Source organism: Cherax quadricarinatus, chromosome 81 (assembly GCF_038502225.1).
Source record: "Cherax quadricarinatus isolate ZL_2023a chromosome 81, ASM3850222v1, whole genome shotgun sequence".
In the NCBI taxonomy this organism is placed as follows: domain Eukaryota; kingdom Metazoa; phylum Arthropoda; class Malacostraca; order Decapoda; family Parastacidae; genus Cherax; species Cherax quadricarinatus.
In genome coordinates, this window is record NC_091372.1 from 10481563 (window position 1) to 10497289 (window position 15727).

The following is a 15727-nucleotide window of genomic DNA, read 5'->3' on the forward strand; positions in this document are numbered from 1 at the left end:
ACACGGTGGCATCATGGGAGTGTGTGGTACACGGTGGCATCATAGTGATGTGTAGTACACGGTGGCATCATGGCGGTGTGTGGTACACGGTGGCATCATGGTGGTGTGTGGTACACGGTGGCATCATAGTGGTGTGTGGTACACGGTGGCATCATAGTGGTGTGTGGTACACGGTGGCATCACGGTGGTGTGTGGTACACGGTGGCATCATAGTGGTGTGTGGTACACGGGGGCATCATAGCGGTGTGTGGTACACGGTGGCATCATAGTGGTGTGTGGTACACGGGTGCATCATAATGGTGTGTGGTACACGGGGGCATCATAGTGGTGTGTGGTACACGGTGGCATCATAGTGGTGTGTGGTACACGGTGGCATCATAGTGGTGTGTGGTACACGGTGGCATCATGGTGGTGTGTGGTACACGGTGGCATCATAGTGGTGTGTGGTACACGGTGGCATCATAGTGGTGTGTGGAACACCGTGGCATCATAGTGGTGTGTGGTACACGGGGGCATCAGAGTGGTGTGTGGTACACGGTGGCATCATAGTGGTGTGTGGTACACGGTGGCATCATGGTGGTGTGTGGTACACGGGGGCATCATAGTGGTGTGTGGTACACGGTGGCATCATGGTGGTGTGTGGTACACGGTGGCATCATAGTGGTGTGTGGTACACGGTGGCATCATAGTGGTGTGTGGTACACGGTGGCATCATAGTGGTGTGTGGTACACGGTGGCATCATAGTGGTGTGTGGTACACGGTGGCATCATAGTGGTGTGTGGTACACGGTGGCATCATAGTGGTGTGTGGTACACGGTGGCATCATAGTGGTGTGTGGTACACGGTGGCATCATGGTGGTGTGTGGTACACGGTGGCATCATAGTGGTGTGTGGTACACGGTGGCATCATAGTGGTGTGTGGTACACGGTGGCATCATGGTGGTGTGTGGTACACGGTGGCATCATAGTGGTGTGTGGTACACGGTGGCATCATAGTGGTGTGTGGTACACGGTGGCATCATAGTGGTGTGTGGTACACGGTGGCATCATAGTGGTGTGTGGTACACGGTGGCATCATAGTGGTGTGTGGTACACGGTGGCATCATAGTGGTGTGTGGTACACGGTGGCATCATAGTGGTGTGTGGTACACGGTGGCATCATAGTGGTGTGTGGTACACGGTGGCATCATAGTGGTGTGTGGTACACGGTGGCATCATAGTGGTGTGTGGTACACGGTGGCATCATAGTGGTATCCTAAATACCAGTAAACACAACTGCTGGGATAATATTTACAGTGTTGACAAAGGAAGAGGTCAAGTTTGAGAGCATTACGCAGCTTCCCGTGTGGGAGCGACACTGTGTGCTTCCTCAAGGCCTCGTCTCACTTCGTTAGTTTCTCCCCGTAACGCACAACGTCACTTTCTTAACGTTCCTGGATCTTGGTTTTATGCTTGGTTAGCGTACTCACCTATATGTGGTTACAGGGGTCGATTCACAGCTCTTGGCCCCGCCTTCTCGCTGGTCGCTACTGGATCCACCATCTTACTGCTGGGTGAACAGGGACAGCAGATGTCTTAAGGAAACACGTCCTACTGGTTCCACCTGTACCAGGGATCGAACCAAGTGTCTGGGGGCGCAAATAAATGTCCGGGGCCCAAGACTGTTCAATTGCCTCCCAGCATACATAAGGGGGATTACCAGTAGACCCCTGACTGTCTTCAAGAAGGCACTGGACAGGCACCTAAAGTCAGTACCCGACCAACCGGGCTGTGGTTCATACGTCAGCTTGCGTGCGGCCAGCAGTAACAGCTTGGTTCCGCGGGGGCGTTGACCGCCGAAACCATCTCCAGGTAAACGGGCCTCAGAGAGTGTTGAGTGCGCTACCGACCCAGCTACGGGACTTACAAGAGCCAGTCAAGAGGTCTTGCAGACGACCAAATTTATCATTTTGTCCTCTAGATTAAGCCAAGAGGACACCACAAAGAGACAGCAGAATAAGAACCATGATTGGAGAAGATAGAAGAGAGAGAGAGAGAGAGAGAGAGAGAGAGAAAGTGTGTGTGTGTGTGTGTGTGTGTGTGTGTGTGTGTGTGTAGCAAGAGTATATCACAGTGTCGTTGCAAAGGTTATCAGTTACCATTGTTAGTGATCTTGGACGAGCTTTCCAGAGGTGCTACCCAGCTTGTAACATTGTTCAGTCCTCGGTACCTGTGGTATCAAAGACCACAATGGAAGTAAGTCACTTTGTCCGACCATTTTTGGGTTATCCTGCAGGATAATCTATACATATGCTACTATGTATGATAATAACGCGTATCTGTATTTATGTATACTTGTACCTACATAAACGTACCTACTAACTTACTTACTTACTAATTTACTTACCTACTTGCTAAAAAACTTAGTGCTGGTATGTTACTTGATGCTGATCTGTGTGAGATAACTACAGAATGCCTCTTCAGTTCGGCTTCAAACTTTAAATTCGTGTTGAGTTGTGTGTGTGTGTCCTAATTTAACCAGTTTTTAAGGAAACTAGGATATTAGTTACCATGTGATAACTTGCAAATGTCTCTGCCCACTGGCTACGGATTTTCTGCTCTGACATATGTCTGTACTGCAAAAATTCATGTGCAGCATTCTGCACTATTCCTTTCGCGTGCACTGAGGTACGAGGGACCTGGGGTGATGCAGTACAAGGATACCTGTCTATTATCATACAATACCTGTAATATTTATTATTATTATTTTTATTATTAGTAGTATAGTGGTGGTAGTAGTAGTAGTAGTAGTAGTAGTAGTAGTAGTAGTAGTAGTAGTAGTAGTAGTAGTAGTAGTAGTAGTAGTAGTAGCAGTAGTAATAGTAGTAGTATATTGATATAAATACGAGAAGAACAGCTCAAACTCCCTGGATCAAGATACAGGGAATTTGCACCAGCATTCATAACCACACACACACACACACACACACACACACACACACACACACACACACATACAAACAATAGCTCCCATGACACCACAATACTCCTATTGTTGTGACAAACTCCGGAGCTCTTCATTCAAGGGATGGGAGACACCCATCCCACCTGTAGGTGGCGCCTGCACCAGCTGGATACAATGGAACTGATCTCCAGGAACATCAAGAATATTGTGTACCCTGGACTCATCCACGGAACAAAATGATCGATATGTAGACAGAATGTTGAGTTTACTTTTGGTTTCTCAAGGAGAAGTTTAAAAATATTGTGAGAAAAGGGTCTCATTACTTCTGGCTGGGTTGGTAACGCACTCGCCTCGTACGCTGGGTGTCCATGGTTCAATCCCCGGCACAGGATGGGTATGGGGTGACTACCGCCCACAGGATGGGTATGGGATGACTACCGCCCACAGGATGGGTATGGGGTGACTACCGCCCACAGGATGGGTATGGGATGACTACTTCCCACAGGATGGGTATGGTGTGACTGCCACCCACAGGATGGGTATGGGGTGACTACCACCCACAGGATGGTATGGGGTGACTACCACCCACAGGATGGTATGGGGTGACTACCACCCACAGGATGGTATGGGGTGACTACCACCCACAGGATGGTATGGGGTGACTACCACCCGCAGGATGGTATGGGGTGACTACCACCCACAGGATGGTATGGGGTGACTACCACCCACAGGATGGTATGGGGTGACTACCACCCACAGGATGGTATGGGGTGACTACCACCCACAGGATGGTATGGGGTGACTACCACCCACAGGATGGTATGGGGTGACTACCACCCACAGGATGGTATGGGGTGACTACCACCCGCAGGATGGTATGGGGTGACTACCACCCACAGGATGGTATGGGGTGACTACCACCCACAGGATGGTATGGGGTGACTACCACCCACAGGATGGTATGGGGTGACTACCACCCACAGGATGGTATGGGGTGACTACCACCCACAGGATGGTATGGGGTGCATAAACATATTAAACTAACACATAAAGAGTCTAGTCATATACACCCAAGTATTATAATCCTTTGTATAAATATGCATGATTACGAAATAAATAATTATTATTATTATTATTATTATTATTATTATTATTATTATTATTATTATTATTATTATTATTATCTCTGATCATGGTCCTCTAGACTTTTATCCCATCACCCGTAGGGGCTTCCACACTCTCCTTCCTATTGTGCAGCCAAAGGTCATCTTGTGACGGTAATGAAACTGACGGTAGAGGTCACAGTTGGCCTTTATTAGGCTTCAACAAGAAGCATTGGTCATAATGGGGTTGAGTCTCATCGAGAAAAAAGTTTATATTGATGTACTCGTGGCTATGTTGATTCCGTCCTAAACTCGCACATCAGGCCGCGGGGGCGCTGACCCCACGAAATCCCCTCCAAGTATATACCTGCTGCCCCTGTTCACCTAGCAGCAGGTACCTGGGTGTTAATCAGCTGTTGTGGTCGCACCCTGGGGTAGAAGATTAAAGGAGCCCAGTGGAAATAAGACCAACAGACCTCCCCAAACCCCCATGACGCTCGGACAAATGGGTTATTCTGGGAAGCTAACTCTACTGATTAAAAATCCGGACAAAAACTTCTTTTTATTTTATTTTGGCCTCCCTTCCCGGTAGCCGTGAGTTGGGGTCGTTGTGAAATCTACTATCCTTTGTCTTTCCTATGATACCAGTCCCCTAAATCTTAACAACTCTCTGAGTTAAAGCTCCCGCTTCACACACCGAGGGCCCGGGTTCGATTCCCGGCGGGTGAAAACATTTCGACGCGTTTTCTTACACCTGTTGTCTTGTTCCCCCATCAGCAAATAGGTACCTGGATGTTAGTCGACTGGTGTGGGTCGCATCATGGGGGACAAGATTGAGGACCCCAATGGAAATAAGTTAGACAGTCCTCGATGACGCACTGGCTTTCTTGGCTTATCCTGGGTGGCTAACCCTCCGGGGTTAAAAATTCAAAGAAAATCTTATCTTATCTTCGAGGTAAGGGTCAATACGACATATGTCATGGTGACCCTTAATAAATCCAACAAAATACCGGGTTCAATACGGTGTAAGTCATCAGTGGCCCTATAATCAACAATAATAACAACATAATACAGGTCTAGTTGACATCAATGACATACTACTATATAGAAAGCCTCTTGTTATGCTGAGCATTTCAGGCAAGTTAGGTCAGTTTTGTCCCAGGATGCGACCCACACCAGTCCACTAACACCCAGGTACCCATTTCACTGATGGGTGAACATAGACAACCAGTGTAAGGAAACACCTGGAGTTTACCTGGAGAGAGTTCCGGGGGTCAACGCCCCCGCGGCCCGGTCTGTGACCAGGCCTCCTGGTGGATCAGAGTCTGATCAACCAGGCTGTTGCTGCTGGCTGCACGCAAACCAACGTACGAGCCACAGCCCGGCTGGTCAGGAACCGACTTTAGGTGCTTGTCCAGTGCCAGCTTGAAGACTGCCAGGGGTCTGTTGGTAATCCCCCTTATGTATGCTGGGAGGCAGTTGAACAGTCTCGGGCCCCTGACACTTATTGTATGGTCTCTTAACGTGCTAGTGACACCCCTGCTTTTCATTGGGGGGATGTTGCATCGTCTGCCAAGTCTTTTGCTTTCGTAGTGAGTGATTTTCGTGTGCAAGTTCGGTACTAGTCCCTCTAGGATTTTCCAGGTGTATATAATCATGTATCTCTCCCGCCTGTGTTCCAGGGAATACAGGTTTAGGAACCTCAAGCGCTCCCAGTAATTGAGGTGTTTTATCTCCGTTATGCGCGCCGTGAAAGTTCTCTGTACATTTTCTAGGTCGGCAATTTCACCTGCCTTGAAAGGTGCTGTTAGTGTGCAGCAATATTCCAGCCTAGATAGAACAAGTGACCTGAAGAGTGTCATCATGGGCTTGGCCTCCCTAGTTTTGAAGGTTCTCATTATCCATCCTGTCATTTTTCTAGCAGATGCCATTGATACAATGTTATGGTCCTTGAAGGTGAGATCCTCCGACATGATCACTCCCAGGTCTTTGACGTTGGTGTTTCGCTCTATTTTGTGGCCAGAATTTGTTTTGTACTCTGATGAAGATTTAATTTCTTCGTGTTTACCATATCTAAGTAATTGAAATTTCTCATCGTTGAACTTCATATTGTTTTCTGCAGCCCACTGAAAGATTTGGTTGATGTCCGCCTGGAGCCTTGCAGTGTCTGCAATGGAGGACACTGTCATGCAGATTCGGGTGTCATCTGCAAAGGAAGACACGGTGCTGTGGCTGACATCCTTGTCTATGTCGGATATGAGGATGAGGAACAAGATGGGAGCGAGTACTGTGCCTTGTGGAACAGAGCTTTTCACCGTAGCTGCCTCGGACTTTACTCTGTTGACGACTACTCTCTGTGTTCTGTTAGTGAGGAAATTATAGATCCATCGACCGACTTTTCCTGTTATTCCTTTAGCACGCATTTTGTGCGCTATTACGCCATGGTCACACTTGTCGAAGGCTTTTGCAAAGTCTGTATATATTACATCTGCATTCTTTTTGTCTTCTAGTGCATTTAGGACCTTGTCGTAGTGATCCAATAGTTGAGACAGACAGGAGCGACCTGTTCTAAATCCATGTTGCCCTGGGTTGTGTAACTGATGGGTTTCTAGATGGGTGGTGATCTTGCTTCTTAGGACCCTTTCAAAGATTTTTGTGATATGGGATGTTAGTGCTATCGGTCTGTAGTTCTTTGCTGTTGCTTTACTGCCCCCTTTGTGGAGTGGGGCTATGTCTGTTGTTTTTAGTAACTGTGGGACGACCCCCGTGTCCATGCTCCCTCTCCATAGGATGGAAAAGGCTCGTGATAGGGGCTTCTTGCAGTTCTTGATGAACACGGAGTTCCATGAGTCTGGCCCTGGGGCAGAGTGCATGGGCATGTCATTTATCGCCTGTTCGAAGTCATTTGGCGTCAGGATAACATCGGATAGGCTTGTGTTAATCAAATTTTGTGGCTCTCTCATAAAAAATTCATTTTGATCTTCGACTCTCATTCTGGTTAGCGGCTTGCTAAAAACTGAGTCATATTGGGACTTGAGTAGCTCACTCATTTCCTTGCTGTCATCTGTGTAGGACCCATCTTGTTTAAGTAGGGGCCCAATACTGGACGTTGTTCTCGACTTTGATTTGGCATAGGAGAAGAAATACTTTGGGTTTCTTTCGATTTCATTTATGGCTTTTAGTTCTTCCCGCGATTCCTGACTCCTAAAGGATTCTTTTAGCTTAAGTTCGATGCTTGCTATTTCTCTGACCAGTGTCTCCCTACGCATTTCAGATATATTGACCTCTTTTAGCCGCTCTGTTATTCTTTTCCGTCGCCTGTAAAGGGAGCGCCTGTCTCTTTCTATTTTACATCTACTCCTCCTTTTTCTTAGAGGAATAAGCTTTGTGCATACATCGAGTGCCACCGAGTTAATCTGTTCTAGGCATAAGTTGGGGTCTGTGTTGCTTAGTATATCTTCCCAGCTTATATCGGTTAGGACTTGGTTTACTTGGTCCCACTTTATGTTTTTGTTATTGAAGTTGAATTTGGTGAATGCTCCCTCGTGACTAGTCTCATTATGTCGGTCTGGGGCTCCGCGCATACATGTCTGAACCTCAATTATGTTGTGATCTGAGTATATTGTTTTTGATATGGTGACATTTCTTATCAGATCATCATTGTTAGTGAAGATGAGGTCTAGTGTATTCTCCAGTCTAGTAGGCTCTATTATTTGCTGGTTTAAATTGAATTTTGTGCAGAGATTTAAAAGCTCGTGTGAGTGTGAGTTTTCATCAGAGCTGCCTCCTGGTGTTATTACTGCAACAATATTATTTGCTATATTCCTCCATTTTAGGTGCCTTAAGTTGAAATCCCCCAGGAGCAAGATGTTGGGTGCAGGAGCTGGAAGATTTTCTAGACAGTGGTCAATTTTTAACAGCTGTTCCTGGAATTGCTGGGATGTTGCATCCGGAGGCTTGTTAATATTACCATATTAAACTTTAGATAAGCTTAAGTTTGCTCGAAATGCTCTACACACTAAGGGGCTTTCTGCATACATGGAGTATACCCGGAAAGGGTTTCAGGGGTCAATACCCCCACGGTCAGGTCTGAGACCAGGATGCATGCACTGCACACCTAAATGTCACCCACCTCTGTATAAACATTGTATCATGCTGACATAAAGAATCTGGAGGAGAAAGATCTAGGGGTGAGCATAGTGACAAGCATATAACCAATGGAAAAAAAATGGCACACAGCAACTAAATAATCTCTGTAGCTAATTCTCCTTTAGCATATCCAAGAATCTTTAATGGAAATAAGTCACTTTGACTTTTTTTTTAGGTTATCCTGAAGGGTAGTCTACACATATGCCGCTATCTATGATAATTTAAGTAACTATATTTATGTGTTCCTGAATAAGGTTATTTATTTTCTTAGGTTTCGCGTCCCGTAGCTCGATCGCTATTTATTTATTTATTTATTTATTTATTTTATGTCTTTGCTGAGTGCGCTAGCACTCAGCTCACACACTAAGGTCCGGGGTTCGAATCTCCTCCAGTACGGCTGGAAAACAGTAGGGACGTGTTTCCATAAGACACCTGCTGTCTGTGGCCCGGTGGCCTGGTGGCTAAAGCTCCCGCTTCACACACGGAGGGCCCGGGTTCGATTCCCGGCGGGTGGAACATTTCGACACGTTTCCTTACACCTGTTGTCCTGGTCACCTAGCAGCAAATAGGTACCTGGGTGTTAGTCGACTGGTGTGGGTCGCATCCTGGGGGACAAGATTAAGGACCCCAATGGAAATAAGTTAGACAGTCCTCGATGACGCACTGACTTTCTTGGGTTATCCTGGGTGGCTAACCCTCCGGGGTTAAAAATCCGAACGAAATCTTATCTTATCTTGTCCCTGTCCTTGTTCACCCATCAGTTTCAAATGGGTACCCGAGTGTTAGTGGACTGGTGTGGGTCGCATCCTGGGACAAAACTGACCTAATTTACCCAAAATGCTCAGCATAACAAGCGGTTTTCTATACAGTAATATGTCACTGATGTCAGCTATGATCTGTATACCATGTACATGTACTTGTAGTAAATAAAGACATTATTATTATTATTAGATTTGGACACTATGACCGTAGGTTGGAAAATAGGGCCGGATACGGCGCCAACATCAGTGACCCTATAAACCCCAACAACAACAACATCACCAAGACAGAAAAGGTTCAACACTTGATCTTATAACACCATTTTAACGTTATATATAAGTAAGAACTTAACATATAAATAAACTATTGTTCACGGGTATCACTTGGTATTTAAGGCATCAATCAAGAACCAGAAATTTATGTGTAAGTGATGTTATATGTGTTAATATCCGGGTAATACTGTTAATGTACTACCTCCTTCAAGGACGGTACCTTGATGCCGGTGAGAGGCTCTTGATCCAAAGAATTGGGCACAGTGCTCCAGTTCCTTGGATCGAGCCTCAATGCTTCCCATTCCCAAGAGGCTGTATGACCCCTACGGGTTTAACACTCCCCATAAATGTAATATTGAGTCGTATTTATTACATATGTCATTAACAGTTGCTGTTTGGGGAATATTTTAGTCAGTTGTTGGGGAATACTTGTCAGGTTCGATTCCCGGCGAGGGTAGAAACAATGGGTGTGTTTCTTTACACTGGTTGTCTATGTTCACCTTCACGGCACGCATAACGGAGATAAAACACCTCAATTACTGGGAGCGCTTGAGGTTCCTAAACCTGTATTCCCTGGAACGCAGGAGGGAGAGATACATGATTATATACACCTGGAAAATCCTAGAGGGACTAGTACCGAACTTGCACACGAAAATCACTCACTACGAAAGCAAAAGACTTGGCAGACGATGCAACATCCCCCCAATGAAAAGCAGGGGTGTCACTAGCACGTTAAGAGACCATACAATAAGTGTCAGGGGCCCGAGACTGTTCAACTGCCTCCCAGCATACATAAGAGGGATTACCAACAGACCCCTGGCAGTCTTCAAGCTGGCACTGGACAAGCACCTAAAGTCGGTTCCTGACCAGCCGGGCTGTGGCTCGTACATTGGTTTGCGTGCAGCCAGCAGTAACAGCCTAGTTGATCAGGCTCTGATCCACCAGGAGGCCTGGTCACAGACTGGGCCACGGGGGCGTTAACTTTCTCCAGGTAAACTCCAGGTAAACAGTAAAATGGGTACCTGGGTGTTAGTCGACTGGTGTGGGCCGCATCCTGGGACAAAACTGACCTAATTTGCGGGAAATTCTCAGCATAACAAGTGACTTTCTATATAGTAGTATGTCATTGATGTCAGCTATGGTCTGTATACCTTGTACATGTACTGGTAGAAATAAAGATATTATTATTATTATTATTATTATTATTATTATTATTATTATAAATACTTGTCAGGTGTTGGGAAATAATTTACTCAGGTGTTGGACGTCATTCCATTGTCCACTGGTCACCAGTCCGGCCGCTTCATTTGACCGGCCACCTTGAGCCTCAGACCTGTCTATGTGCAACAATTTGGTGCCATTTGGAGCTTCATAAAAGAGTATGTCTGATTTAATAATGTCCTCAGCTCACTCTACATTATTAAAAGTATAATAAATAAAAAATGTATTACAGTTGTATGGGGTCGTACTTTATAGCATCCATCAGTGTGGTCATTTAACGTGATTATAAAATGAAAATAAGTTATACTTTACTTTACTGTACTTTACTTTACTTTACTATACTTTACTTTACTTTACTTTATCCTTTACTTTATGGTTTTGAGAGTACATAGATGTTATAGGCACACATTTAAATGTGTGCCTATAACATCTATGTACTCTCAAAACCATGTTCATTTAATTACAGGTAAATTTTATTCTTACATTACATGCATATACGTACTCTGTAGGAGGGGTGGGAATATTACAGTTTGGAGGGGCATCTCAACTGTAGTTTCAGTATGCCTCTGGCAAGACAGTGATGGAGTGAGTGATGGTGAAAGATTTCTTCTTCTTTTTCAGGTCACCCTGTCTCAGTGGAGATGGTTGGTGTGTTAAATAAAAATTACATATTGCATGAACTTAATATATTGTAGCTTCATATATTTTAAGTGACATGTTGTGCTACCCTACCCAAGTTGGATTATCAGAACCCCAAATAAAGAGCTGGCAAATTTGTACAGATAGCTGTATGTATTGTAGTACAGGTTCTCCTTGACTTAAAATCTTTCAACTTTATGATGGTGTGAAAGTAATTACTACGGGGGTGAAACTTAAGATAATTACCCAGCATGAAGGTGGCAGTTCCATAACTTGTATTCATTTATTTGCTTTTCAGTACTGGTATTTAGTTACAGTAATTACCTGTCTATTTACTTATTTAATGGCTCGTATTTAGTGGCTCGTACGTTGGTTTGCGTGCAGCCAGCAGCAACAGCCTGATTGATCAGGCGCTGATCCACCAGGAGGCCTGGTCACAGACCGGGCCGCGGGGGCGTTGACCCCCGAAACTCTCTCCAGGTAAACTCCAGGTTTACTTATCATATATTCATATCGACTTAAGATATTTTCAACTTATGATGGGTTTGTCGGAACGTAACCCCATCGTAAGTTGTGGAGCACCTGTACTGTACATACAGAACTGTACTTGGTGTCCCATTAGTTGAATTGAATTTATTACATACAGTACATTTGAACCAGTTGCACATGTAGGTGCAGTTCTGCTTTAATGTTTCAGATTATAATTTTGATTGAAATTTTATCAAAATTTCCAGCATTAAAATTAACTTTTATCACTTACAGGTTCATTATGGCAGCGGCAGCTCCACTATCATCTAATAGTGCTAGGCATAAGCCATTTCGGAGGTCAGCATCTGCCCAGCCAGAGACACTTACCATGTCCTTGTCTCCATACTCTTCTAGAAGGAAACTAAGAGCAAAATCTCCTGGGCGGAACCTAACAGCAATATTTACCGCCAAAGGTGACTCTTCTGGAAGACTGCATTCAGACGACAGCTCTGCATCCCGACGGAAAACTTCCACTTCAGATTTTTCGAATGGGCTGCATCTGAAAACTATCAAAGAAGTCAGTAGTTGGAATTCTTTATCTAGAAGTTCTTCAGCGCCTCATTATAATCGCCATAGTGAGACTTTTCCAGTTAATAAACCTGATGATACTGAAGATAGTAGTACTGCAAGTGATAATGATGACTATACAAACTTAACACTTTCTGATGAACCAGACCATTATGCAAACAAGAGGGTCTATCCAGACTTAAGCAATGACAGCAGCTTAAAGCTACGCAGCATTCCATACAAAAAGAAGCTTAGAACTGATGACAACCACAACAGTCAAGGACTAAATGAAAAGCAATCTGTGATACACAGCCTTTTAAAAACATTTAGTAAAATTATTATATTCATAATAGTCCTTTTGTTTTCATTATTATTTCTGACTGTGGGAATGACAAAATTCTTTGTTTATCAAGAAACAAAATGTGAGGAAAAAAGAAATGCAATGTTGCCCCTAAATGAATTGAAGGAGCAACTGTCACTCTTTGTGGTAGGGCAAGAAATTGCTATAGATGTGCTAATAAGTTCACTGAAAAAAATTGTGCCAAATAAAAGTGAAAAACCCCTCATTTTCTGGATGGTTGGTTGGACTGGGAGTGGGAAAACGCACACAACCCACATTATTAAAGATATCTTATCCGAAACATCATATGTACATCTTGTAATACCTTCTCTGCTTCCCCAAGATACTAGCAGCCTACACAAAGAGATGGTGAAACTCTTTAATAGACTTGATCCCTGTTCTCTTAATGTAATAATAATCGATGGCTGGGATGAAGAAGGTAATTTCCCAATCAAGGTTTTAGAAAATGTAATTTTTCACATTAATCATTATAAAGCTGAAGGTTACAATATTGGTCAAATGGTTCTTATTTTAAGTGGAACAAGGGGCAGCACAGAAATCGGTGAATATTTCTTAAATCTGCGTCAAAGTGGAAAATCTAGAGAAGAGTTTAAAAGTGAAGAATTTATTAATGTGACTACATCCCTTCGTGAAGCCAAGCTACTTCGTGCAGTCACACAAGAGTTTGTTCTTTTGCCTTATTTACCTTTAGAAGTTCCTCATATTAAATTATGTATCAAAGAAGAACTGTTAAAGTTACAGAACACTGAAGTACTTCTGAAAGAAGATAAACTGAAAAAAATAACTCAAAAATTACTTGACCAGCTGAATTTCTTACCTGCTTCATATCCCTTAGTGGCAGTTACTGGTTGCAAACGTGTTCAACCACTCTTGGCACTTCTATTGTCTGGGCCAAATCCTCCTTCATGGTAGTTAACAAAAAATATCTATATAGTTATATCACTACTGCTTTGTTCCTCCAGGAGCTTTCCTCTGAGTAACTACACTGGGAAAGCCTTCTGGGAGTTATAATGCTGACGAACTTTATGGTACTCTTCAGTTCTGCTCAGTTCCAGTTAGGTTGTGGTATAATTTGATTTTGAAATTCTACTCGCATTCAAGGATGTTGGTTGCATAACATTTATTTTATATATCTAGTTTCAGTATTCTTCCTCCATAAGCCATGCGTGTCATAAGAGATGACTAAAATGTCGGAGCAAGTGGCTAGTAATCCCATCTCCTTTGTATATTACTGTACTAATTTTAAAAGGAGAACTTTTTGTTTTTCCTTTTGGTGGGATATGGCTGGTGTGTTGAAAGAAGATCTAGTTTTAGTACTTTCTTTGGAAAATAATCATACTAATGCAGATTCTACTTTCAGTTCTGCAGGTTTAACCCCTAAACGGTCCAAACGTTTATATATGTTCTGTCGCGTAGTGCCCCAAACGTATATACAGTGGACCCCCGGTTAACGATATTTTTTCATTCCAGAAGTATGTTCAGGTGCCAGTACTGACCGAATTTGTTCCCATAAGGAATATTGTGAAGTAGATTAGTCCATTTCAGACCCCCAAACATACACGTACAAATGCACTTACATAAATACACTTACATAATTGGTCGCATTGGGAGGTGATCGTTAAGCGGGGGTCCACTGTATACGTTTTCTTTGTCAGTCATTCAACATTGCCACAATAAGCCTGAGTCGCCTAGACATGAGAGAATGGGTGTGCGCACTCACTGTGCACTATATTAAAATAATTGGGGACACCTGGGTACCATGTGCTCTTTTTTCCTATTAAAAAAAAACTTTTTTTCATCAAAAAATTAAGGGCGCTGCGCGAGTGAACGTATATATACATTTGGACCGTTTAAAGGTTAATTTTGAATTTCACGTATGAGTATAGAATTGTGCATAGAATTGTGCATAGAATTGTGCATAGAATTGGTCATAGAATTGTGCATTGTTGTTACTATCATTGTTCTTTATCACTAAATTGATACTGCATTTACAACTAACATTTAAACTCTTATTTAATTTTTCTTTCATACTCTTGTTTTATTATAGATGGGTTTGTAAAAGAAGTAAATGCTGAGGTAATGAGGAAGTGTGGGAGCAAAAGATAATAAATCTGATACAAAATGGAGTTGTTACAGTTGCTCTTTGCTGATGACACAGTTCTTTTTGATAATTTTGAAGAGAAGTTGCATAGGTGTTGGATGAGTGTGGAGGTGAAAAAGAAGTAAGCTAAAAGTGAACACAGAGATGATGATGAGTAGCAAAAAAAGTTTAGGCAATGAAAAATTAAATATCAGATTAGGAGGAGGGAGTATGGAAGAACTGACTTTATTTAGCTAGTTGGAAATGGATGTGTTGCCAAGATGGGTCTTGAAAGGTGAAATGATCTATAAAATAGATGAAATGAAAAAAATACTAGTAGGTGGATTGTTGAGGCTTCTGTGGAGAAAAAAAGTTTATCCAGGAAGGCCAAAAAAGGAATGTACCAGAATATAATAGTTCCAACATTTTTATAGGAGTAAGAGACATGGGCATTAACCCGTCTACTGTTTCGGTCGTATATGTCTTACAGGCCAATGTGTTTGACGTACATGTACTCAAAAATTCTAGCGGCTTCAAATCAAGCAGGAGAAAGCTGGTAGGCCCACATGAGAGAATGGGTCTGTGTGGTCAGTGTGCACTATACAAAAATAATCCTGCAGCACGAAGTGCATAATGAGAAAAAAAAAATCCGACCATGTTATTGGATTAAAACGCCGACTTTGAGGCTCATTTTCGTATAGTTTTTATGGTTATATTTTTGTTTTCGTAGTCACATTTGATAGAATGGAAAACATATTGTAGAAATAGAGGTGATTTTACTATGAAAAGGACCTTGAAATGGAGCTCAAATTAGGGGAAATGTTTGATTTTTGCCGATGTTCAAGAATAAACAAATGATGTCATTGTCAAATAAATGTTCAGATAGCCATTCTAATATGCAGTCATGAATGGGTTGACATTAGTTATACAATTATTACAATATTGCAGTAGTCTGCATAACAGTAAATCTTCTATTTTTTGTTTGAATAAAAATTCAAAATAGAAAGCAAGAGTAATATCAGAGGGGCCTGGAGACGTGACTGATGAACAAAGAAAATGTTATTTTAGAGCCAGGAATGTCTGCATTGTTCATTCTGGACCCTGTTTTGAAATTGGCAAATTTTTTAATTTGTGTGAAATTGGCTAAGTTGCCAATTTCTGAC

At 43.0% G+C, this 15727-nt stretch overlaps 1 protein-coding gene across 6 annotated transcripts in view; it reads left to right on the forward strand.

Annotated features, from left to right (window-relative positions):
* Positions 1-15727, forward strand: part of LOC128699828 (torsin-1B) — a 287527-nt gene that overhangs the window by 265548 nt on the left and 6252 nt on the right. For 2 of the 6 annotated variants that reach the window (XM_070102379.1, XM_070102380.1), the window contains one exon: positions 11851-15727. This exon is cut by the window's right edge and continues 6252 nt beyond it. In XM_070102379.1, the coding sequence (XP_069958480.1) occupies positions 11858-13396 (1539 nt within the window). In that variant the 5' untranslated portion in view covers positions 11851-11857 and the 3' untranslated portion in view covers positions 13397-15727. Of the gene's footprint in view, positions 1-9117; positions 9380-10447; positions 10608-11850 lie in introns of those variants that run through there. The other 4 variants (XM_053792601.2, XM_053792600.2, XM_053792602.2 and 1 more) reach the window with 4 other exon arrangements.